This window comes from Sparus aurata, chromosome 1 (assembly GCF_900880675.1).
Source record: "Sparus aurata chromosome 1, fSpaAur1.1, whole genome shotgun sequence".
Classification (NCBI taxonomy): Eukaryota; Metazoa; Chordata; class Actinopteri; order Spariformes; family Sparidae; genus Sparus; species Sparus aurata.
Window position 1 is genome coordinate 29,282,905 of NC_044187.1, and position 18,821 is coordinate 29,301,725.

The 18,821-nt window shown below is 41.2% G+C and overlaps 3 protein-coding genes across 3 annotated transcripts; 2 read left to right on the forward strand and 1 right to left on the reverse strand.

Annotated features, from left to right (window-relative positions):
• The first annotated feature begins 2,908 nt into the window (after positions 1-2,908).
• On the forward strand, positions 2,909-7,453 carry fgf8b (fibroblast growth factor 8b). Its single transcript, XM_030429601.1, has 5 exons — positions 2,909-3,735; positions 3,835-3,871; positions 4,474-4,654; positions 6,197-6,303; positions 6,587-7,453. Exons 1-5 carry the CDS (start codon positions 3,677-3,679, stop codon positions 6,881-6,883), a joined length of 681 nt encoding a protein of 226 aa, XP_030285461.1. The 5' UTR covers positions 2,909-3,676; the 3' UTR covers positions 6,884-7,453.
• Positions 7,454-8,551: 1,098 nt separating this feature from the next.
• On the reverse strand, positions 8,552-11,839 carry dpcd (deleted in primary ciliary dyskinesia homolog (mouse)). The gene is made up of 6 exons (XM_030429602.1): positions 11,704-11,839; positions 11,020-11,100; positions 10,812-10,936; positions 10,346-10,479; positions 10,078-10,180; positions 8,552-9,632 (listed from the first exon to the last, which is right to left on the reverse strand). The coding sequence occupies exons 1-6, from the start codon at positions 11,765-11,767 to the stop codon at positions 9,528-9,530; spliced, it is 612 nt and encodes a 203-aa protein (XP_030285462.1). The 5' UTR covers positions 11,768-11,839; the 3' UTR covers positions 8,552-9,527.
• A 115-nt stretch (positions 11,840-11,954) lies between these two features.
• On the forward strand, positions 11,955-18,699 carry poll (polymerase (DNA directed), lambda). Its single transcript, XM_030429598.1, has 9 exons — positions 11,955-12,058; positions 13,373-13,516; positions 13,694-13,991; positions 14,166-14,283; positions 14,368-14,706; positions 14,890-15,063; positions 16,393-16,521; positions 17,106-17,274; positions 17,368-18,699. Exons 2-9 carry the CDS (start codon positions 13,402-13,404, stop codon positions 17,727-17,729), a joined length of 1,704 nt encoding a protein of 567 aa, XP_030285458.1. The 5' UTR covers positions 11,955-12,058; positions 13,373-13,401; the 3' UTR covers positions 17,730-18,699.
• Positions 18,700-18,821: the final 122 nt, after the last annotated feature.

Genomic DNA, 18,821 nt, shown 5'->3' on the forward strand with positions numbered 1-18,821 from the left:
CAACATACTGTGGTTTTACTGAGGGTTATGTGTGGGACTATTTCTTGGCCTGGTGCAGTGAGTTCCTGGAGTCGCTGTGACGTTGCCAGGCAGCAAGTGTAGACTTATGTACAAGTATGAGAGTGGGATCAATCTTCTCATCTAACACTCAGCAAGAAAGCAAATAGGCAAATTTTACAAAATGTCAAACTATTTCTTGAAGAACAAGTGAATTTTCTGTATCAGTACAAGTGATTTTTTTTAACAACAAAACAAATAATAACTTTATAAAGAATAAACAATAAATAGGCTCTTCACTCCCATCATACGATTTGCTATGATATATAACGATTAAACGAACGAAACACTGATGTTGTAGTTTCTTCAGGCAGCATGCTCACACACTCTGACCATTTTGTGCACATTTAAACAAAGAACTACATGAAAAAGCCTAACGTATGACCTATATACATTTTTCATCATCATACATATTTGAAAGCCATCACAATAACATCTTAAGTATTTTTTTTCCACGTATTTGAATTCTTCCCACCGGCTGTTATTGTCAGCTATCACTGAGAATGTGGGAAATAGACAGCTTTCCTAGCAATCAGGACGCAGGACTTGTGTCATTGTCTGGTCTTGGCTGACCCAAGGCCATGACAAGAGTAAACAAGGAAGCAAGCTGGCAAGTATCTTACAGCGAACAAAAGCCATCTTGCAATGAAGTAGTGCTGATTTTTCCAGCATATGAGACTCAGCTGCCTGTTTGGAGAGGGAAAGTGAAAATCCTAAAATTGTTTCATTAATCTGCATAAGGAAACACAGAAGACACACTGAAGGGGGTTTCAGAGAGCAGAAATTTCCGACTGATGACATTTACGTTCTTTAAAAGATGGACAACAGAAATGAATATTATTAACATCAAACCACTGCAATGATAACCTACTCTAGTCTGTGATATCGCATGAAAATTCATTCATCCAATTTGAATTTGACATGAGCTACAGTATGCAGTGGAACTTAAATAAAAATAAATGTTTCTGCCTGAGAATAATGTGTGTATTTCACTTCAGAGTGAGTTAGAGTGGGTTTAAAATAAACAGAGACCCAACATGTAGAGGACTCCAGCTTTCCTCTTCTTGATCAAATTTTCTTTCAGTGACTCCTGATAGGACTGATCTCTGCAGGTTCACGTGCACTTTTGATGCATCATTGTGTGGTCTTCATAAAACTCTATCATTATCATGCATGCGGATTTCATATTTGGATGTGCGTTCACTGCTTCACAAGGGGTCAAATATGAAAGAACAAAGCTGAATTGTTCCAGGTGGCAAAACCACCGGTTGCAGCGTCCCGCTGGAACTAATAAGGCAGGTCCATTTTCACCCTCTAAATCCCCTGCATTGGCTGAAATGACTGATTTACAGCTAAGACATTGACCAAACTCACATAATTATATAGATATATATTATACTCTTGTACAGCTGTTGTGTGTGAAGGGTGCCAAAGTTTCCCCTAACGTTCACACACAGAGCACTCACAGGTAAGAATCGATGTCCAAGAGTCAGTGTCGGCTCATTAGGACGATAATCCGATTTGAGGCTTGAAGTCAGTAAACCGATACTGTAGATTAGCACCTCTGTTCTGATTTAAAGCATATGTTTAGAAACTGATGTCACGTAAAAATTTGTTTCACTCGTGGTATCATGAGGATACAAAAGTGATTTATCATTGGATGAGTTGCCTGATGTTTATGCGCCGTTACGTTTAGTCATAGTTTTCCAAAACTTGTGAATTGAGTCATCTGTACACACAGGAGCAGTGGAGAGAGGGGGTCGAATGTCACATTTGTTTCATAATTCCATCGGTCTTATTTATTTAAAGCACTGGAGTTAAATTAACATTTAAAATCTGTTGTGAATTTCTTACGCCACTCAAAACCAAACAGAAAGACGGTTGTTCTATCTCAAAGTCAATTTTAATACAGGTGGAATAAAATGTCATATCTTGGGGTGGAGACAGAATCTGGATTACATAGATACTAACAATATATTAAATGCAATACTTCACCTCACTTATTAGCTGTGACATTGGTTATTATTCAAAAGTATACTATATTCAGAGATTAAAAAGCTACTTCAAAATCTTTATTCACTGCCATTTTCTGGTTGTGTTGGACTGAGCAAGGCGTCTATCCCAACTGATCAAGTTTAAACTTTCCTCCCTCCCGCCCCTGATTCTTCCCCACCAGACAAATGTGAAACGCTCACGTCCCCTTGAAGAAAAAAACCTGCCACTTTGTTGTCACAAAGAATAATTACAATGTAATTGCATGATGTAGTTGCATGAAAGCATGCTGTGAGAGTAGCTGACCAGGGCCCCCGGTACACACTCTTGAAAATCAAACCAGGATTGTGAAAAAGTTATGGAGGAATGATTGTGAGCGAGAGAGAGCATTTGTATCCAAGGTGAAGGCTTTAGATGTTATGTGAAAACCATTCTGTGTCATGTGTTCACATGGAATACATATTACTTACATATGTAGGATGAAAAAGTACATCAAGGTCTGTCTGGAGGGACCACCAAACAACCTCTAACCTGCAGCCAGGGAATAAGTTAATGTAACTGTAGATTTTCTTAAGTACATGCCAGGGAATTTTTCCATGTGGACATTTGTGCTTATAGAAAACCACTGCGATTTTACAGGGATGAAGACACAGAAATATCCTGACATGGGAATTAATGCTTGGTTAAAAACACTGAACATAAACGACCTGCTGATATCAGATATTTTGTGTGTGGGTCTAACGTGCACGTGAACGCACAAACAAGCTCCCCTCTTCATGATAGACTTCACATTTTTAATCCTTAATCTTTGAGGCGGTTTAATTACAGGCACTCAACTTGTTAATGAATGCTGCGTTTAAGGACCTGTAAGCAAAGAGGTGCAGGCAAAGCGTTTTAATAAGTATTCAGTTTCAAATTGGCTCCAGCTTGAACGCTCCGCCTGCTCTCGTCGAGGATATTGACTTTCCCGCAAGTTAAAGTATTTAAATGTAGAGGGAGACAGATGCTGTATGCGGACTGGAGGCGACCACAAGAAACACACGTGTGGGAGGATGGTTGACGTTGGAGTTTTACTATCAGTGCATCTTATAGAGGGGACGGCTGTGGCACCGGGGCTGTGACTGCGCACAAGACGAGTGAAGCCGCGTTGCTGCTCGTGGGATTCATTCAGATGTTGTTGTTGTTGTTTTTTTTTTTTTATTCAATCTCTCATTTTCAGGAAATTCACAGGGCGCATCGGAGCGCTGGTGCGCAAAGACCCGTGCGTAAATCCAAAAATAATCCGTCACGGGATTTATTGCGACTCGAAACCTCAATCAAGACCTTCTTAACTTGAGAGAGTGATTGACACGAGGGGGATCTGATGGAGGTCGCTCGGTGACAGCGACACTTTCTCCCGACTTTCAGTTTGGATTGACACCGCGGCGCGTTCAAACGTCTGGACTTCCTACAGTAAAAGTGAAGAGTGGATCCTCTACCCGCATGAGACTGACAGTTTTTGGATCTCTTAATTCTCACGGCTATCGCTTTCTATGTGCAACCAGACGAGGATAAAAACCGAGCTGAAATCCCCACCAGGAGGAACTTTATTTCCGAGAGCTTCCAGCACCGAACCAGTGGAGTATTCATGAAGCAATATTTGAACTATTACAAGATGAGGCTGAGAACATCGAGGTTAGGTTATCTGTAAGTAAAGAGGTGGCAAGATTATATATTTTGAACTCGCTGAATTCGAGCAACGGGTTGAACGTTTGAATTTATATTTTTCTGTCCCCCTCCCCGCAGGTTAATCCAGTTCACGGCGCTTTGCTTTTACGCACAGGTAACTCACATTTTCACTTCAATAAAAAGCATTAATGACGCGTAAAGTTCTGTAATTAAGTGAGTTAAACTTAACAGGTATGCAGGCGCCGCGCTCAGCGGCGTATAGTTCAGCGTCTGTACATCTGCAATAGGCTGCAATAACAATGAAAACATTTTATTATGAGCGCTATGGCAATTGGCAACAATTCAAACATCTTGAAAAGAGGTAAGCTCCGGCCTAAAAAGTGATGGTTAAAACACATGTGGATGGAGAACGGCTGAAATGAGAAAAAAAGAAGTCAAGAAGGGGTGAAAGATCATCGGTGGTAAAAACAAACTAGAGGGAAATGTCATCCCCGAGGGTCCCTGAAAGCATCTCCAAAAAGATACTGTACATGTACAAATAAATGAGCTAAGAAGAGGCAGGATGAGCTGTTTAAACGTGATGAATGACATAATGAACTGTGGGCCCGGGCCTTGGCTGTTTGACTGGCAAGCTTCAGTCTCCTCACAGTTAACATTTTTCAAGCTTTCCAGAGTTGCTAAGAAAGAAAAAAAAATCTGCGACATTAAAAAGTAATTTCGTATTTTTCACGACATGTGTTTCCTATTGTCCGACAGAACACTGTGCAGTCTCCTCCTAACTTCAAGCACCATGTCACCGAGCAGAGCCGGCTGTCGGACCGGATGAGCCGCAGGTTGACGCGAACCTACCAGCTGTACAGCAGAACCAGCGGGAAACACGTCCAGGTCCTGGCCAACAAGAGGGTCAACGCCAACGGGGACGACGGAGCGGTGCACGGTGAGTGAAATGACGACCGGGGAACGGGACTAGAAGGGAGGAAATACAGTTAGCAATGATTTAAAGAGCTTACAACGCAGTTTATAATTACGAAAAACACAAGTCAGAGTTCATGTAACTGCTCACCGTGACAGTAAACGGCAGACATGCGCAGTCAAGTCCATTTATGAGAGAAATATGCAAAATATCGCGAGAACACGTCATCTAATTTGTACCCTTTTTAAACATTTGCTAACAGCCTAGCTAAATACTCCCTCGAAGTGGCCTATTGAGTTGCACACTTACAGATAGCCATAAAATAAATAGCTAAAGACAGACCCACACATGCTAATCCGTTTAGAGGGAACACTTTTTTATCGTCTCTGAATTGATGAAGAAACTTTTCTTGAAGCCTTTTTAAGACGAGATTAATCAAACGCGATGACAGCCAGAGGCCGTCGTCTCTTACATTTCAATGCGTTAGGACCCCATGAAAACAATAAAATAGGAAACATGTTCGCGGGAATTGTTTAAATTCAATGGCGCATGGGGTGGTGTTGAAAAGCAGTGTAAATGATGTCGTCTTTGGCAGGCTGAGGGGAAACGCTTGAGCCAGGAGCAACAGTAGCAGCAATTGTAAACATCGTTAGTGGCATCAACATGGCCGCCTTTTACGGCCTTATGAAGATGATTTATTTCTGTCACGCGCTGCTTGTCTAGCAAGTCCTTGACACCTGCTATGATGGACTTCAGAGAGAGACTTTGTTTCAGGGGGAAAACTGTCTTTTACGTAAAGGGAGCAGAATTCCTGTCACCAAAGGATTTTTGGTGTGTCTAGCCATCTTTCCACCACAGCCACCACCGTCCGTCCACTCCTCGGTGCCTGCTGCCTGCCTTTTTGGAGGCCCATTTTATGAGGAATTTTCATTGCATTACAAGTCAATGTATGACTCAATTTTTAAGGCGCGGTGAAGTCAGCATCTTCACTTTATACCTTTTCCTCTCCTTGCCTCTCCTGTGTGCTCTTTTGTCTTTTACATTTCTCAGGCCTACACACACACACACACACACACATTCGCAGAGGGAGAGTCAGTCATGCACACATTGGCTACGCGACTTAAGTGGGTGTCACTCTTGTAACCGGCCCAAATCTGACCGCTGCTCTGTGCTTGTGGCTGTGTCCCTGACCGCAGTATTCTCACTCTCCTTTATCCCCGGTCTGAACTGCATCACAGCACAGCGTTTACAGACATTTCGACAACAATCAGGCCGTGCAAAATCACTATCATTTGGTGCTCTTTTGGAAGGCTTGCGTGCCATTGTTAAAGGCGGCCACCGGATCACAAAAGGGTTAAGAGGGGATCTATATGTTACCTCTGGTTCACGGGTTGTTTCAAAAACAATTTAATGCCATTTTATGATCTAATTCAAATGTATTACAGCGTCCACTAATACATTCTGTGGTAAGACATGCTGAGGGCATTTGTCTCATTCGCTAACATCATAATCGGCGTTGCCTGCACCCTGTCATCTCATTATCTGTGCTCTGTTTTGTCTGTGCAGCTAAGCTGGAGGTGGAGACAGACTCTTTTGGAAGTCGTATCCGTATTAAAGGGGTGAAGACAGGATACTACATATGTATGAACAAGCGGGGGAAGCTGATCGGCAAGGTAATCTGGAATTCATCGTTTTGTGGCTGCATTTGACCAAAGCAACATCTTGAAGTTTGTTTGTCTCTTGGAAATGTTTTTACAGATTTGCAGCTTATGGGGACACATTGTTGAGACACATTCGAAGCCAGAGCAAATTTGATTTTCAGATTTGTCTGAGCAGACCTCTTAAGGTTTCAAAGGGTATTTGATTGTCTGGAAAATAAAGACGATCCTCTTTCCACTTCCTGGAAACTCTCCAAAATACCTCAGCTTCTCCCTCCTTTTTTTTTTCTTTCCCCAGCGGAAAGGACGAGGCAAAGACTGCATCTTCACGGAGATTGTTCTGGAAAACAACTACACTGCGCTCCAGAACGCCAAGTACGAGGGCTGGTACATGGCTTTCACACGCAAGGGGCGCCCGAGGAAGGCCTCCAAGACCAAGCAGCACCAGAGGGAGGCCCACTTCATGAAGCGCCTACCCAGGGGGCACTTGCTGAGCGAGAGGAGACCGTTTGATGTCCTTCCTCTCGCCGTCCCCGTGCACCCTGTGAGCAAGCGGACTAAACATTCCCATCACCAGCGCTCAGGGGGCCGCTGAGGACTGAAACCACTGAGGGAGAACTGTGGACGGACCAGCCACAGGAGAACCACTACAACAGAAATGAAGTGCTCCCCGAGAAATTAACTTTTACAGTCAAGTGCCCATACACTTTTTGCCTCATTTTGTGGATTTATGTAATTCTTTGTACTGGATTGTATGTAAACATTGACTATCTAATCTGCTAGTTATTTTCAATTCAGACAGACTTTAGGACAGATTTTTACTTATTAAATCAGGGGGAATTAAAGCACAGAAGAGTTCAACAATATTGTCATGAGTGACAACCTTTGGTTAGAAGTTAATCAGCTCAGCAACAAAGAATGTTTAAAAAGAGAAGTGAGTACAATGAAGCTAGACACGGCAGCTATCTGTGGATTTTCTTGTGGTTACAGCATTTGAGTCTCAGTTGACATGCTATCTTGCCTTTAGGAGGCCATTACGGAGGATTTTTAACCTGTTTTTTTTTTTTCTACATATATGAATATATTTTTACTGTAAAAATGTAAATGACGTCAAATGATGGAAATATTTATTGTAGAGTGTATATTAAAACCACTAAAGAATCCGTTCACAGGCTGCTTGGCTTTTCTCTTATGCGGTTGTTTTGGGATTGAAAGCCAGCATACATTGTTGGTTGCCCACAAAAACTGTTGTTTCTTCTTCTTCAAGCTGGAGACCCAGATAACTGAGGGGCAATATCTGTGACAGGCTACTGAATTCAATGTGCTCAGCAAGTGAGACTTTGCCCTGAATGGCCCGAGCTATGCATTAAAAGCGATGAGGTCAGCCCACCATTTTGGCCCAAACAAAGGTTACCACCATGTAGTTGCATTTCTCACGATCGCACACCGTAACCCTCTGATCAAATGGGCCCTTTGTGAAACCTCATATAAAAGGGCATGTTATACAATAGTGGGTTCGAATAATAACACGAGGAGGGGTCAGTTATCAAAAAGAAGCCAGTCACACAGGGAGGGGTAAGGGGCTGGGAGGGAGAGGGGTTGCAGAAAAAGCATCAGGGCCTGTGTGGCAAAATGTGGCATCGGCTGAAAGAGGGGGAATGGCTGGGAAGAGGCATTCGGGAATGAAAGGGAGGCAGAAAAGAAACCCTCTTCCCAGAGGCAGTTGAGCATGACCGTCAGAGGCCAAACGACAGGGGAGGAAGAAGACCCTGAACAGAGGGGACTCGGCTGCTCTCACAGTGCATGAGCTGGATGTCCAATTTGTTAGTTGGTGTTTGCTGCAGCAGGAATTTGTTTTGACAGCAGCTCAAGACCTGAAGACTGTAAAGCATTAAAATAAATAAGGAAAATTAAGACCTCAGAATGGATGCTTGGGGTTTAAGGCATCATGAACTCCTTACATGACATTTTTAAGACGCGTTAAGTCTTCTTCAAAAACTAGACACCACCTAATCAAGTATGTATGAATGCATTTTTGTCAAAAGCCTTTCTTTAACAAAAAAAAAAAAAAAAAAGACCCATCAAGTCCCTCACAGGAATTTGCAAAACAACCCGAGCGGCTGGGTTCAAACTGTTTTCTTGTATTGCTATTCTTTCCATCTGGAAGAAGACAAAGCACAATAGTGAGAGAGACCTGTGGTTTTGTCTCTGCTTTTTGCACTTGCTCTCTGGCTTTGGACAAGTGGTTAAAAAATGCAAGGAATCACGAGGTTGAAACAATCTATATTTAAATGTCATTGTCTCTTTTAAACGGCACTGTTCTTTTTTTATCCACTGTCTAAGTATTTCTGGTTGGACAGTGTTTTTATTTAATTGAACTTGGTGAAAAAGTAGACAAATATCCCATCTGGAAGCATCGATCTATACAATGATTTTTTTTCTTCTGTACATATCACATATACAGATCATTGACTTCAAAAATGCGAAAAGCATGAAATGTCTTAGTTAAAACAATATTATCAATAATAAGAATAAATCCCTCCAACATTGGCACCCATTTCTCGCTCGTGTCAATGGAGTTCTGTCTGGAGACCTCAGGGGTCAGAGCGACCCTCTGTTGCAAAGGGTAACAGTAACACTAGCCTGCTCGCTGACCAGGGTTTCGGTAATGGCTTTCAGGGTGGCCCACTACATGCAAGGAACATGAGGGTATTCAGTTAACACAAATGGGGTGTGCTCGTAACAGTGACCCCGGAACGAACAGGGATGAGGCATTGTGTGTTTTGAGTGTTTTACAAGGACATCAATGAAAGGAAGGGTTGTAGGTTATGTGACCCCCATCAAAACGGCTCCCTAGTAGGTTTGCAAAAACAGAGTCTGTTGTGATACAAGTTGAAATTTCCCTACAAAAGATCTTTATGTGAATTGTTAAATATTTTCTCTGTGATTTAAATCATTTGGGGAAACACAGTAAGTCAATCAATCTGGTTGTGAGACTGCAGAACAATATATATGTCTGTATCAAATATAAATGTCAGGACAAATTACAACAATAGCAACTCTAATAATTGGAGCCCAATTAGTAGGCACAAGTAGAAGCGTTAAACCATTAACAAGGCACTGTGCAAAGGTCTTCTCAATGATGGCATCCACTGAAGAAAAATGCAAGAAAGCTCAGAGCACTGGGGCTCTGCTTTAAATGCAACGCAGAACGATTCCCTCGCTCCCACAGTCAGAATTCATTGAGTTTTGCAGTCGACATCCCCGTCACCCGTCCCCTTCAGTTTCTTCAGCTCCTTCATTAGCTCCTGTTCAAGGGTTAAGATCTCCTTGGGTTTCTTGTACTGGACGGGAAGAAGAAAGAAGAAAAGGCCATTTCTGAAAAATTTCTCCTCAAATTTCCTCCTGCAAATCCTTCAGTATAAAAAATGGGATGACTCAGGAGTGACAGGTGCACAGGGGGAAAAACTACAAAGGAGTAGAAAATCTTGAGGAAAAAACATCCTCATCTCCTCCTTGTAATTTGCATAAATTACTTTAATTAACAAAATTAACTTTTATGGACACAAACATTGATTGAGACAAATTCTGGGATATTTTCTTTGGATTTGTTAAAAAAAAAAAAGAAAAAAAGAAGTGTTTTACAGTTATGCTCATTATTATTCCACTGAGATGATGACACATATTCAAGAATCAGCCTTTGATGCTTTCAGCTGTATATTCAAAGCATTAGGTATTATAATATTAAAGGTATTGAATCATTACTTAACATAGAAGTGTAGGACTTACGCTGACAATTAAAGTGTTGTTGGCGTGAGTGAAGCTGAGGGCGGAGCCGTCCAATGGGAGCTGACTGCGATCTAAATCAACAACAGTGAACTTCTTATAATACCTGTGAAGACATGGAGAGAATGTCATAGGTCTTTCACACCACTGTACAGACTAATGTATTGTAAACAGTGCCATCTATAGGGTGGACACGAGGATTACATGCAACAAGTGTACAAAACAGCAGGAATGAAAAACAAAACAAAACAGTGCTCTCGTGCAATTTTACTTTTTGTTTGAGGTTTTTATGATGATGCATCGCTCAGATGGCTCCACTGAAACACTGAAGACATCTTTGGGGTAGGGAAGGTTGCGTATTCTCCACTGAAAACTTGTCTTTGTGTCCTTACGCATGAACACAGGCTGTGGAAACAGAAATCATGTGAATTTTAGCAGAAGCTACCTACAGTAATTCATACATCAATACACTGATGGCGGTGGCTGCCACGCAAGGTGCCGACCAGCACATCAGGAGCAGTTTGGGGTTCAGTATCTTGCCCAAGGACACTTCAACATGCAGATTAGGGGACTCGAACCAGCGACCTTCCAATAACAAGACACTGGCTCTACTCCTGAGCAGGCTATGGCTTTTTATTCAAATGCATGTTACAGAAATGAAGGAAGCAAATTAATCTAAAACAAAAAATAAAGTGGTTCAAGTCAAAGTGTTAGATAACACAGATAGGAATACCCACGTTGGAGCAATTCTCCTTGATCACCTCCGAATCTGAAGAAGTTACAGGGCCTGCGAGTGGCTCCCCAACCTCCACCTGCCATGTGCCCTGGGCTCCAAGAGTGCTTTTATTTCGCCACTTTCGCACTGTAAAGTATAAGATTTTAAGATACATAAACGTCATTGGAATTCAGAATGCTGCTGTGTGCAGCTGACCACCTGTTGCTTACCAATGAGCTCATCTGTTTTCAAGTCATACTCTTCTGCCATTTCTTTTCCATCTGTGAAGAGGTAGTGGATCTTCCTTTTTCCTGGAATAGGGCATAGTTAAGATTTATCATACAAACTAAAAAAAAAAAAACAGCATTGCGTGTGATCACTCTGAGGAAAGTAAGCAATATATTAAACATGTATTTCACTCCAGAAACTACAGTGTTTAATTGATTTGTGTTCAAATTAAACAGATGTTACTGCAGTAAATAGAGACAGAATGGATGGATAAAATGTATTGATCAGGGATCACTGTAACGTAAGCAGAGATGCCAATTGACTTGCTAATTAGCTGAGATGCTTCTGTAAAAGTTTGTACCTCTTATATTGTACACGTTGGAAATTGAGCCAACGTTACATTTGCGACGGGTTGTTAATGACCTCTTTTACTGAATGTTTTTTACTGTCTGCTTATTGAACAAAGTTCAGACAACGCGTTTTGATATGCGGCAGGGTCAGTTGTGCCACCTGCTTGTAGCTCAGTTAACAGTAAGGTTAGCTGGGAAGCTAGCTAGCTAGCTAACAGTCTCATTTAACATAATAGAAATAATAAACGCTTGGCAAAACGACACTGAAACCGGCGAGTTGACACGGGCAAATCTTAACACTCTGAAATAGTTTCTTCCCCTTTGTAAGTTACTCACCATCGTGTATTAAAGCTGTTTTCTTAGATGATTTCAGGGTATCAATCCAGCTCTGCACAGCCATGTTTCTAGAAGATGTTGCTCACTCGGCCACTTCCGGACACAACGGTATCCACAGCAACCGAGGTGAATACACAAACTAAATAGAAAAATATTAATCTAAATAATTAAAATTTGTCATCATCAAAGCTCTATGAAATACCACACTATATGTATATATTAGAGTATGATTTAGATATAATAATAAAACAAAAAACAACCCTTAAACTGAATAATTGACCCGGAAGTTAAACATTTAAATGGCATGCTGTCCGTTCTTCCGTGTATGAGTACGAATGGTTCCATCTGAACAGGGGTAAGAGCCAAAACATTACAGTTTAAAGAGTTTTCGGCCTCCAACGTGCGATTGTGTTGGGATATTTCAGAACGAATTAGTGTACGTTTAATGTTGAGCGATAATGATAATTGAAAGACCGACTGCTCGGTGTTTCCAACGTTAGCATAAGCTAAAGGTAGTTAGCTATCACAATATTGTGAAAACAGTCGATTTCTCTGTTTTACGAAGCAGCAGAACTGCTGTGGGTACAAGCCGAGACTTCTCCCACGTTTTGCTATTTCTGTGGCAAAATAATATATTAACTCATACCATAAGGTGAACACTAATTTTGACAATGCAGAGCAACTGTACGAGAAATGTGTTTGGCTGTTTTGTACTAAATGTAAGTTATTCGAGATGACAGACCTCAATCAAGTTGCAGTGCAAAGTGAAGTACCTGGAATGATCACTGACTGCTACTATATACTGACAGTTCCACTAGACTTCAAAGAGAGGGATTGAATCTTTATGGGGGTTAAATGACAGCTAACGTTACAGTTACTTGTTACTTTATAGATGAATACTTTACTTTCAGCCTTAAAGATAATGCTATCATATATAATGTTAATATAGATGAAAGATCCAATAGCAGGAGTAGTTAAAATTAGCTCCACCTTGACCAGATACACCATTTAAATGCAACTTATGCATGAATGCATGAGTAATAATAAGCCAGTATTATAATAATCATAATTTGAAACCATCTGGAGATGGGGTCACACCAGATTCAGACCCCTGACTCATGAGTCATTACTATGTTATTACAGAGGTACTTAGTGCTTAGTTATGAGTCAAGCCGCATCCATGTTTGAATTTGGCCTTCATTTTGATCTCAGCTACATACCTGTAATGTCTCAAGACTATATCTTCCATAGTTTTGAGGCTATCAGCCAAAATATGTCCGCAAACAGACGAGGCAGGCATGTGAACACCTGGCAACATACTATGGATCACTTCTGTGATATTTCCAGCTACAAAAGGTGTCACACACACCGAGTCACAAAGGTAACAGCCGCACTGTCATGGCTGGTAAATATGGCAGTAACAGGGGGCATCCTGTCCTCGCAATGTTTGTCTTAACGTTTGATACTAAAGAGTTCAAAATGATAAAACCAAACAAACGGCAGCCCCCCAAGATGTTATTTTCAAGAGTTTAATACACAATTCAGTCTATTTTCCATTGTGAACCCACCACATACTCACCCAACACTGTTAGTATTGGTATATTGTGTATAGCTTGAGTTCCAGATTTGTAGTTGTGTTTCAGCGTCACAGTTCTGCTTCTTGTCACAGGCCAGCGGCATCCCCCTTCAAGACACAAGATGGAGCCTCGTCACGGGATTCTGAAAGCCTTTCCCAAAGTTAAACGCGCCAAAGTGTTACCTGGAAAGGACGCACCCCCGGTAAAGAAGAAATCTGATGAATGTGACATCACAGGTTGGTACTGTTTTTGTGTGCATGTCTCTGTGTGAGAGAGAGTGACTGCAAATAAATATGAAGATATGGCATGAAAATGGTACACAAAGCCGGTCACAAGAGAAAGGAAATACTGACAACACCAAAATAGAGTCTGGAAAAAGTATAATGGTAACGCATTTCTGTCTTCTGTCCTAGGAAACACATTCAGTGGGATCACAGTGTACATCCTGCCTGCTGGAATAGGAAATGCCAGATCCCAGATATTTCAAAGACAAATTCAGCAGAATGGAGGACAGACAGAGAGTTCACTCTGTACCAATGTCACTCACGTTGTCGTAGATGACAACATGGACATGGACAGGGCTCTGCGCTTACTCAAAGTGGCTTGTATGCCCTCTGGAGTCCAACTGGTGAAATGCACTTGGCTGAGCCTGTGCATCAGTGAGAAACAGCTGTTGGATGTTGCCAGCTACAGCCTGCTTATACCGCAGAGGTTAATGAGCTAATCCTGTTAATAGAAGTCAATAAAGCTGTAACTCTGTATTTGTATCTCATGGTGTTTCCACATTAACATATATACAAATACTTGCACAAGCGATGGTGAAAATGTATGTGCTCTTCACTTAAAATTGAAGTATTTACAAAACTCTAACTTGTCTCCACTCAGGGAATCTGAAACAGTGCATGAAACTATTAAAGAAGAGTTGCCGGATGTCAAGCCTGCTGCAGAAACTATTTTAGAGCCAGTGTCTGATCAAACCAAGCCAAAGGAGGCCGTAGACGCGGTAGGTGTCCAAGAACACACAAAAAACAACAAGAATGTGTCTGTTGGCTTGTTATTATGGTTTTACATTACCTTTCACTCTCAGACCATCCCAGACACCAAAGAGGAAGCACAAGGAGAGGAAGATGGGGTTTCTCAGAGTGACCTGGAAGCTCTCATCACCGGCCAGCACCCCAAAGAGGAGAGTCCTGGCCCCAGCCTCGACCCCGGTCCGGACTCCGATGCTCAGAAGGTGGTCTCGGGGAAGTGGGTCTGTGCCCAGTCCTCTCAGTCCAAAACTAATAACTTCAACAAGCACATCACAGACAAACTAGAAGTGCTGGCCAAGGCCTACACACACCAGGGGGACAAGTGGAGGGCGCTGAGCTACTCCAAGGCTGTCAACGCACTGAAGAGTTACCACAAGCCTGTTACATCGTATCAGGTAAATGAACACAGATGTTCTCTACATTATTTTCCTGGTAAGGACAGTAACGAGTATAGTTGTTGGATACACTGTAATAAGTACTTTTTGTTCAACGACAGATCATATTTAGTCTACAATGCGAGGATTATTTTTTTGCAGATATTGCTATTAAATCACAACCTTTCCTTTCATTTGTTTTAGGAGGCTTGTCAGATCCAAGGAATTGGGAAACGCATGGCCGACAAAATTGATGAGATCATGGAGAGCGGTCACTTGCGGAAGCTAGATCACATTGGGGAGGCTGTGCCAGTACTGGAGCTTTTTACTAACATCTGGGGTGCAGGAACTAAGACTGCACAGCTGTGGTACCAACAGGTAAAGCGCACACGCGCACACACACACACACACACACACACACACACACACATACACACACATTTCAAGTTTAATTTACTTATCATATAACAGCACCATGGTTGCAAAATGAAACTGAATTTGGTCCCTTTATGCTACATCACAGGCACAAAGAAAACAAAACAAACTATTTTAAAGAGTTGCGTGTGAAGATGAAAATCTCAATGTGACAGTTTGCAGTTGATAGACTTCCGCTTTGCACTTTCTCTTTTGGAACAAGGGTATTCACATCAAAGTACAATTTTCAACATGGTGACAATATTCACACTTACAGTGAAAGGAATAAGTCTATAATAAAGTTCACATTGAAACTACATAGTCTGACTGTTAAGAGAGCTAGGCCAATTGCGTGCCGATACTATATATATATATATATATATATATATATATATATATATATATATATATATATATATATATATTTAATTTTTTTATTTTTATTTAATTTAAATGTTTAATCATGGGATAAAAGTTATCACTTAGAACAACTTTGTATTGAGTGGACCCAAACCATGACAGCAAAGGTTCCCCCACAGAATAAAGGAGCCATTGTTTGATATTTTCTTCCTCTAATTTGTCTGTATGTATGAGGTCACTAAGAAACGGTGTCACCATTATGTGACCACTGTAGAGCACTGACAAGTTTATTTTCCCAAGCAGTACTGATCTTGTCATAACTACTCAAAAAACAAACTGAACAGATCATCATCTAGTGTGTTAAGTGTTTGTTTATATTATACATTAAGAAATACATAGTGTCTGTCAGGCACTGGATCCTAATTAATCCAGAGCTCTTTCATCAGAGGCTTTTTTTAAGGCGTGTGAGCTTCATCACAGTCCTTAAGAAAGAGAAGTGGGTTGGAAATGACATTTAATCCTATTCAAAATCGAATAAACAAGAATTCTGCTCCAACGTATCATTATAAAGTAAATTCTGATTGCACAAAAATGACAACATCTGTGTTAAATTAGTTTCCCATAACCTCACTTTAACTATGGTATTTTGTTTGCCATCTGGCATGAATTCTCCAGGGAAATGAAGGCTGAGAGGGACCATTTCTATCTGCTTTCACATCTATATATAGATTAAATGAATGAATAAACTATTGCTACTTGGAGTAAAAGGCAAAGCAATCTCTAGTCTTTGCTGCAGCAGCGATAATAATAGCAGCTGGAAATGCTACAAAGAATAAAGTTTTCTATTTTCACTTTAAGCTGATAACTAAGGCAAGAAGGAAACGTATTCGTTATTCTTTGAACATGTTTTTAAAAATGTTATTTGTCTTGTAGGGATTTCGCACATTGGAGGACATCCGCACAAAAGCCCACCTAAGCAATACTCAGAAAATAGGACTGAAGCACTACGATGACTTTCTAGACCGAATGCCTCGAGAAGAAGCAGCAGCCATAGAGACCGTGGTAACGCACCTTCATTTGTCCTGTATGTATTATCTACATGTACCATTCTGCGACGGTGACTGAAATATGTTTGTGCCTTTCACCACTTCTGTAGGTTAAGACAAGTTTACAGATCTTTGAGATATCTTTGAAAAATTTCGCTTCCCTAACCGACTTAAATTTGGAATCTGAAGGCTTAAAGCAGGAAAAAGTTTGAGTCAGCGTTCCTTTACTGCCTGATAATGTGAAAACCAGACTGTGTGCTCACAAAGTGGAGCATCCCAAAGGGGAAAACTTACTCTTGAAAGTTGCTGCATCTTAAGTTAGCCAGATACCTGTTCACTCCAGAGCGTTGAGCACAACGCTAGTTGTTTTCATATTGTATTACTTAGATTTTCTTTTTTCCTCCAAAGCTGCCAGATAGAAAGTGCACATGAGATAGATGACTAAAGCATGTGTACTCCCCCAGGCTTGTCAGAATAATATGTGATGCATTAGCGAGCTTACCTCCCAGTATTTGGCTGGGATCAGGTAAAAGCTTGCTTGTTTGCCAGATTTTTTAAAAAGCATCTCTCAGGATGGATGATAGCTTCTATTTTGTGCAGGTGAAGGATGCTGTCCAGGCCATAGACCCACACCTGGTGGCGATGGCATGTGGCTCCTACCGTCGGGGAAAGGCCACATGTGGTGATGTTGACGTACTTATCTCTCATCCCAATGGCAAGTCCCACAAGGGCATTTTCAGCAAAGTGTTACAGAGCCTCCGTGACAGTGGTAAGCTCTATCCTTTTTGGGGGTGTTTTCATGTCACACTTAAAGGTTTGTTTTTCTTGAGAGAAACATTCAAAAAAACTGTTTATTTCTCAGGGTTTTTGACAGACGACCTTGTTAGCCACGAGGAGAATGGAGAGCAGAAGAAATACATGGGCGTGTGCCGTTTGCCAGGACCCGGCCAGCGCCACCGCAGGCTGGACATCATAGTGGTGCCCTACAACGAGTTCGCCTGTGCGCTCATGTATTTCACCGGGTCGGCACACTTCAACCGCTCAATGAGAGCCATGGCAAAGACAAGAAACATGAGCTTGTCGGAGCATTCGCTGAATGAAAACGTGGTGCGGCAGGGTAGCTTGAAGGTGTATGGTGGCACTCCACTTGCCACACCGACAGAGAAGGATGTTTTTCGTGTTTTAGGCATACCATACAGGAAGCCTCATGAAAGGGACTGGTGATGAACTGCCCAACACGATGTGTTTTCTGTTTTTATAGAAAATGATGATGATGAATGACGACGATTGAAACTGCAATTATGCTCAAACAACAGATTTTAAGGATGTTTTACTGCTCCACAGATCATGCAAGAGCCCCTGTGTGACTTGAATGCTCATTGTTTATGTACAAACTAAAGGGTTGAGTTCACTCAGATCTGATTTTTAACTCATCTGTCCCCTCCAGATTGTTAAGTGATATATGTGCCAAGATGTTTCGGCATCCACCACTGAAACCTCTGCTGCCAAACCAATACAATGAATTGAATTTTGTTGTAGCTCCACAGCCCTCAAAAAATATCATTTTTAGAGACAGCATTGCTGATAGATACAAGGTGCCCTGTGGAGTTCTCTTGTAAAGAAAATGTGTAATGTTTATAATCACTTTTAGTCACAATGGCACATTGTGAGGATCCTTAAGGACAGTCAAATGTGTTGAATGCATGTCCTTCCTCATAAAATATTTGCTAAGTCAATTTTTTTTTTATATATATATATATATATATTTGAAATCATGCACTGTTAACACACATTTTTACTAGCTAGTAGTTCTCTTCCCTGTCTTGAATCCCTTCAGGTGATAAATGTACAAAAGGGTTGTGTGAATAATGTGAAACTTGCAGCAGGAATATGTATAATCAGAATCGGTATTGTTTATTGTTGCTCATGTGCTTGCTAGTACATCCTCGTGCACATACTCCATAAGCCTCCATTATGCTGGGCTGGCAGCAAAGGTTTTAATGGCAAATATCTCAAACTTCAACAGTTAAATCCAAAACTACCTGCAGGTCGAGGCACCGCCAGGGTAAGTGCAAAAACATGTGATTTTGCAAGCTGAGTGAACTAGCCCTTTTAAAGACGTCTAAATATGGGAAATGCTTGACACTATATTTATGAAAGATGAGTAAGGATAATAAAACACGCTAAATGGTAATAGCAGCTCTCTTCGTGTGTCTAACTTAGTGTTGACTGGCCTTTGGTACAATGGAGATCCACTCTCCCATTACTTGTTTTGCTTTTTTCGAAATTGGATCTTGAGGGAAGAGGGCCGTCTTG

What these genes read in the sequence shown, in the direction of transcription:
- fgf8b (XM_030429601.1), top strand. Translation starts at nt 3,677, where the DNA reads ATGAAGCAATATTTGAACTATTACAAGATGAGGCTGAGAACATCGAGG. An exon ending in ACATCGAGGTTAGGTTATCT is followed by an intron (nt 3,736 to 3,834) that starts GTAAGTAAAGAG and finishes CCCTCCCCGCAG; the next exon opens with GTTAATCCAGTTCACGGCGC. An exon ending in GGACGACGGAGCGGTGCACG is followed by an intron (nt 4,655 to 6,196) that starts GTGAGTGAAATG and finishes TTGTCTGTGCAG; the next exon opens with CTAAGCTGGAGGTGGAGACA.
- dpcd (XM_030429602.1), bottom strand. Translation starts at nt 11,767, where the DNA reads ATGGCTGTGCAGAGCTGGATTGATACCCTGAAATCATCTAAGAAAACA. An exon ending in GAAAACAGATGAGCTCATTG is followed by an intron (nt 10,937 to 11,019) that starts GTAAGCAACAGG and finishes TATACTTTACAG; the next exon opens with TGCGAAAGTGGCGAAATAAA. An exon ending in TCAAGGAGAATTGCTCCAAC is followed by an intron (nt 10,480 to 10,811) that starts GTGGGTATTCCT and finishes CTGTTTCCACAG; the next exon opens with CCTGTGTTCATGCGTAAGGA.
- poll (XM_030429598.1), top strand. Translation starts at nt 13,402, where the DNA reads ATGGAGCCTCGTCACGGGATTCTGAAAGCCTTTCCCAAAGTTAAACGC. An exon ending in AGCCTGCTTATACCGCAGAG is followed by an intron (nt 13,992 to 14,165) that starts GTTAATGAGCTA and finishes GTCTCCACTCAG; the next exon opens with GGAATCTGAAACAGTGCATG. An exon ending in AGCCTGTTACATCGTATCAG is followed by an intron (nt 14,707 to 14,889) that starts GTAAATGAACAC and finishes CATTTGTTTTAG; the next exon opens with GAGGCTTGTCAGATCCAAGG.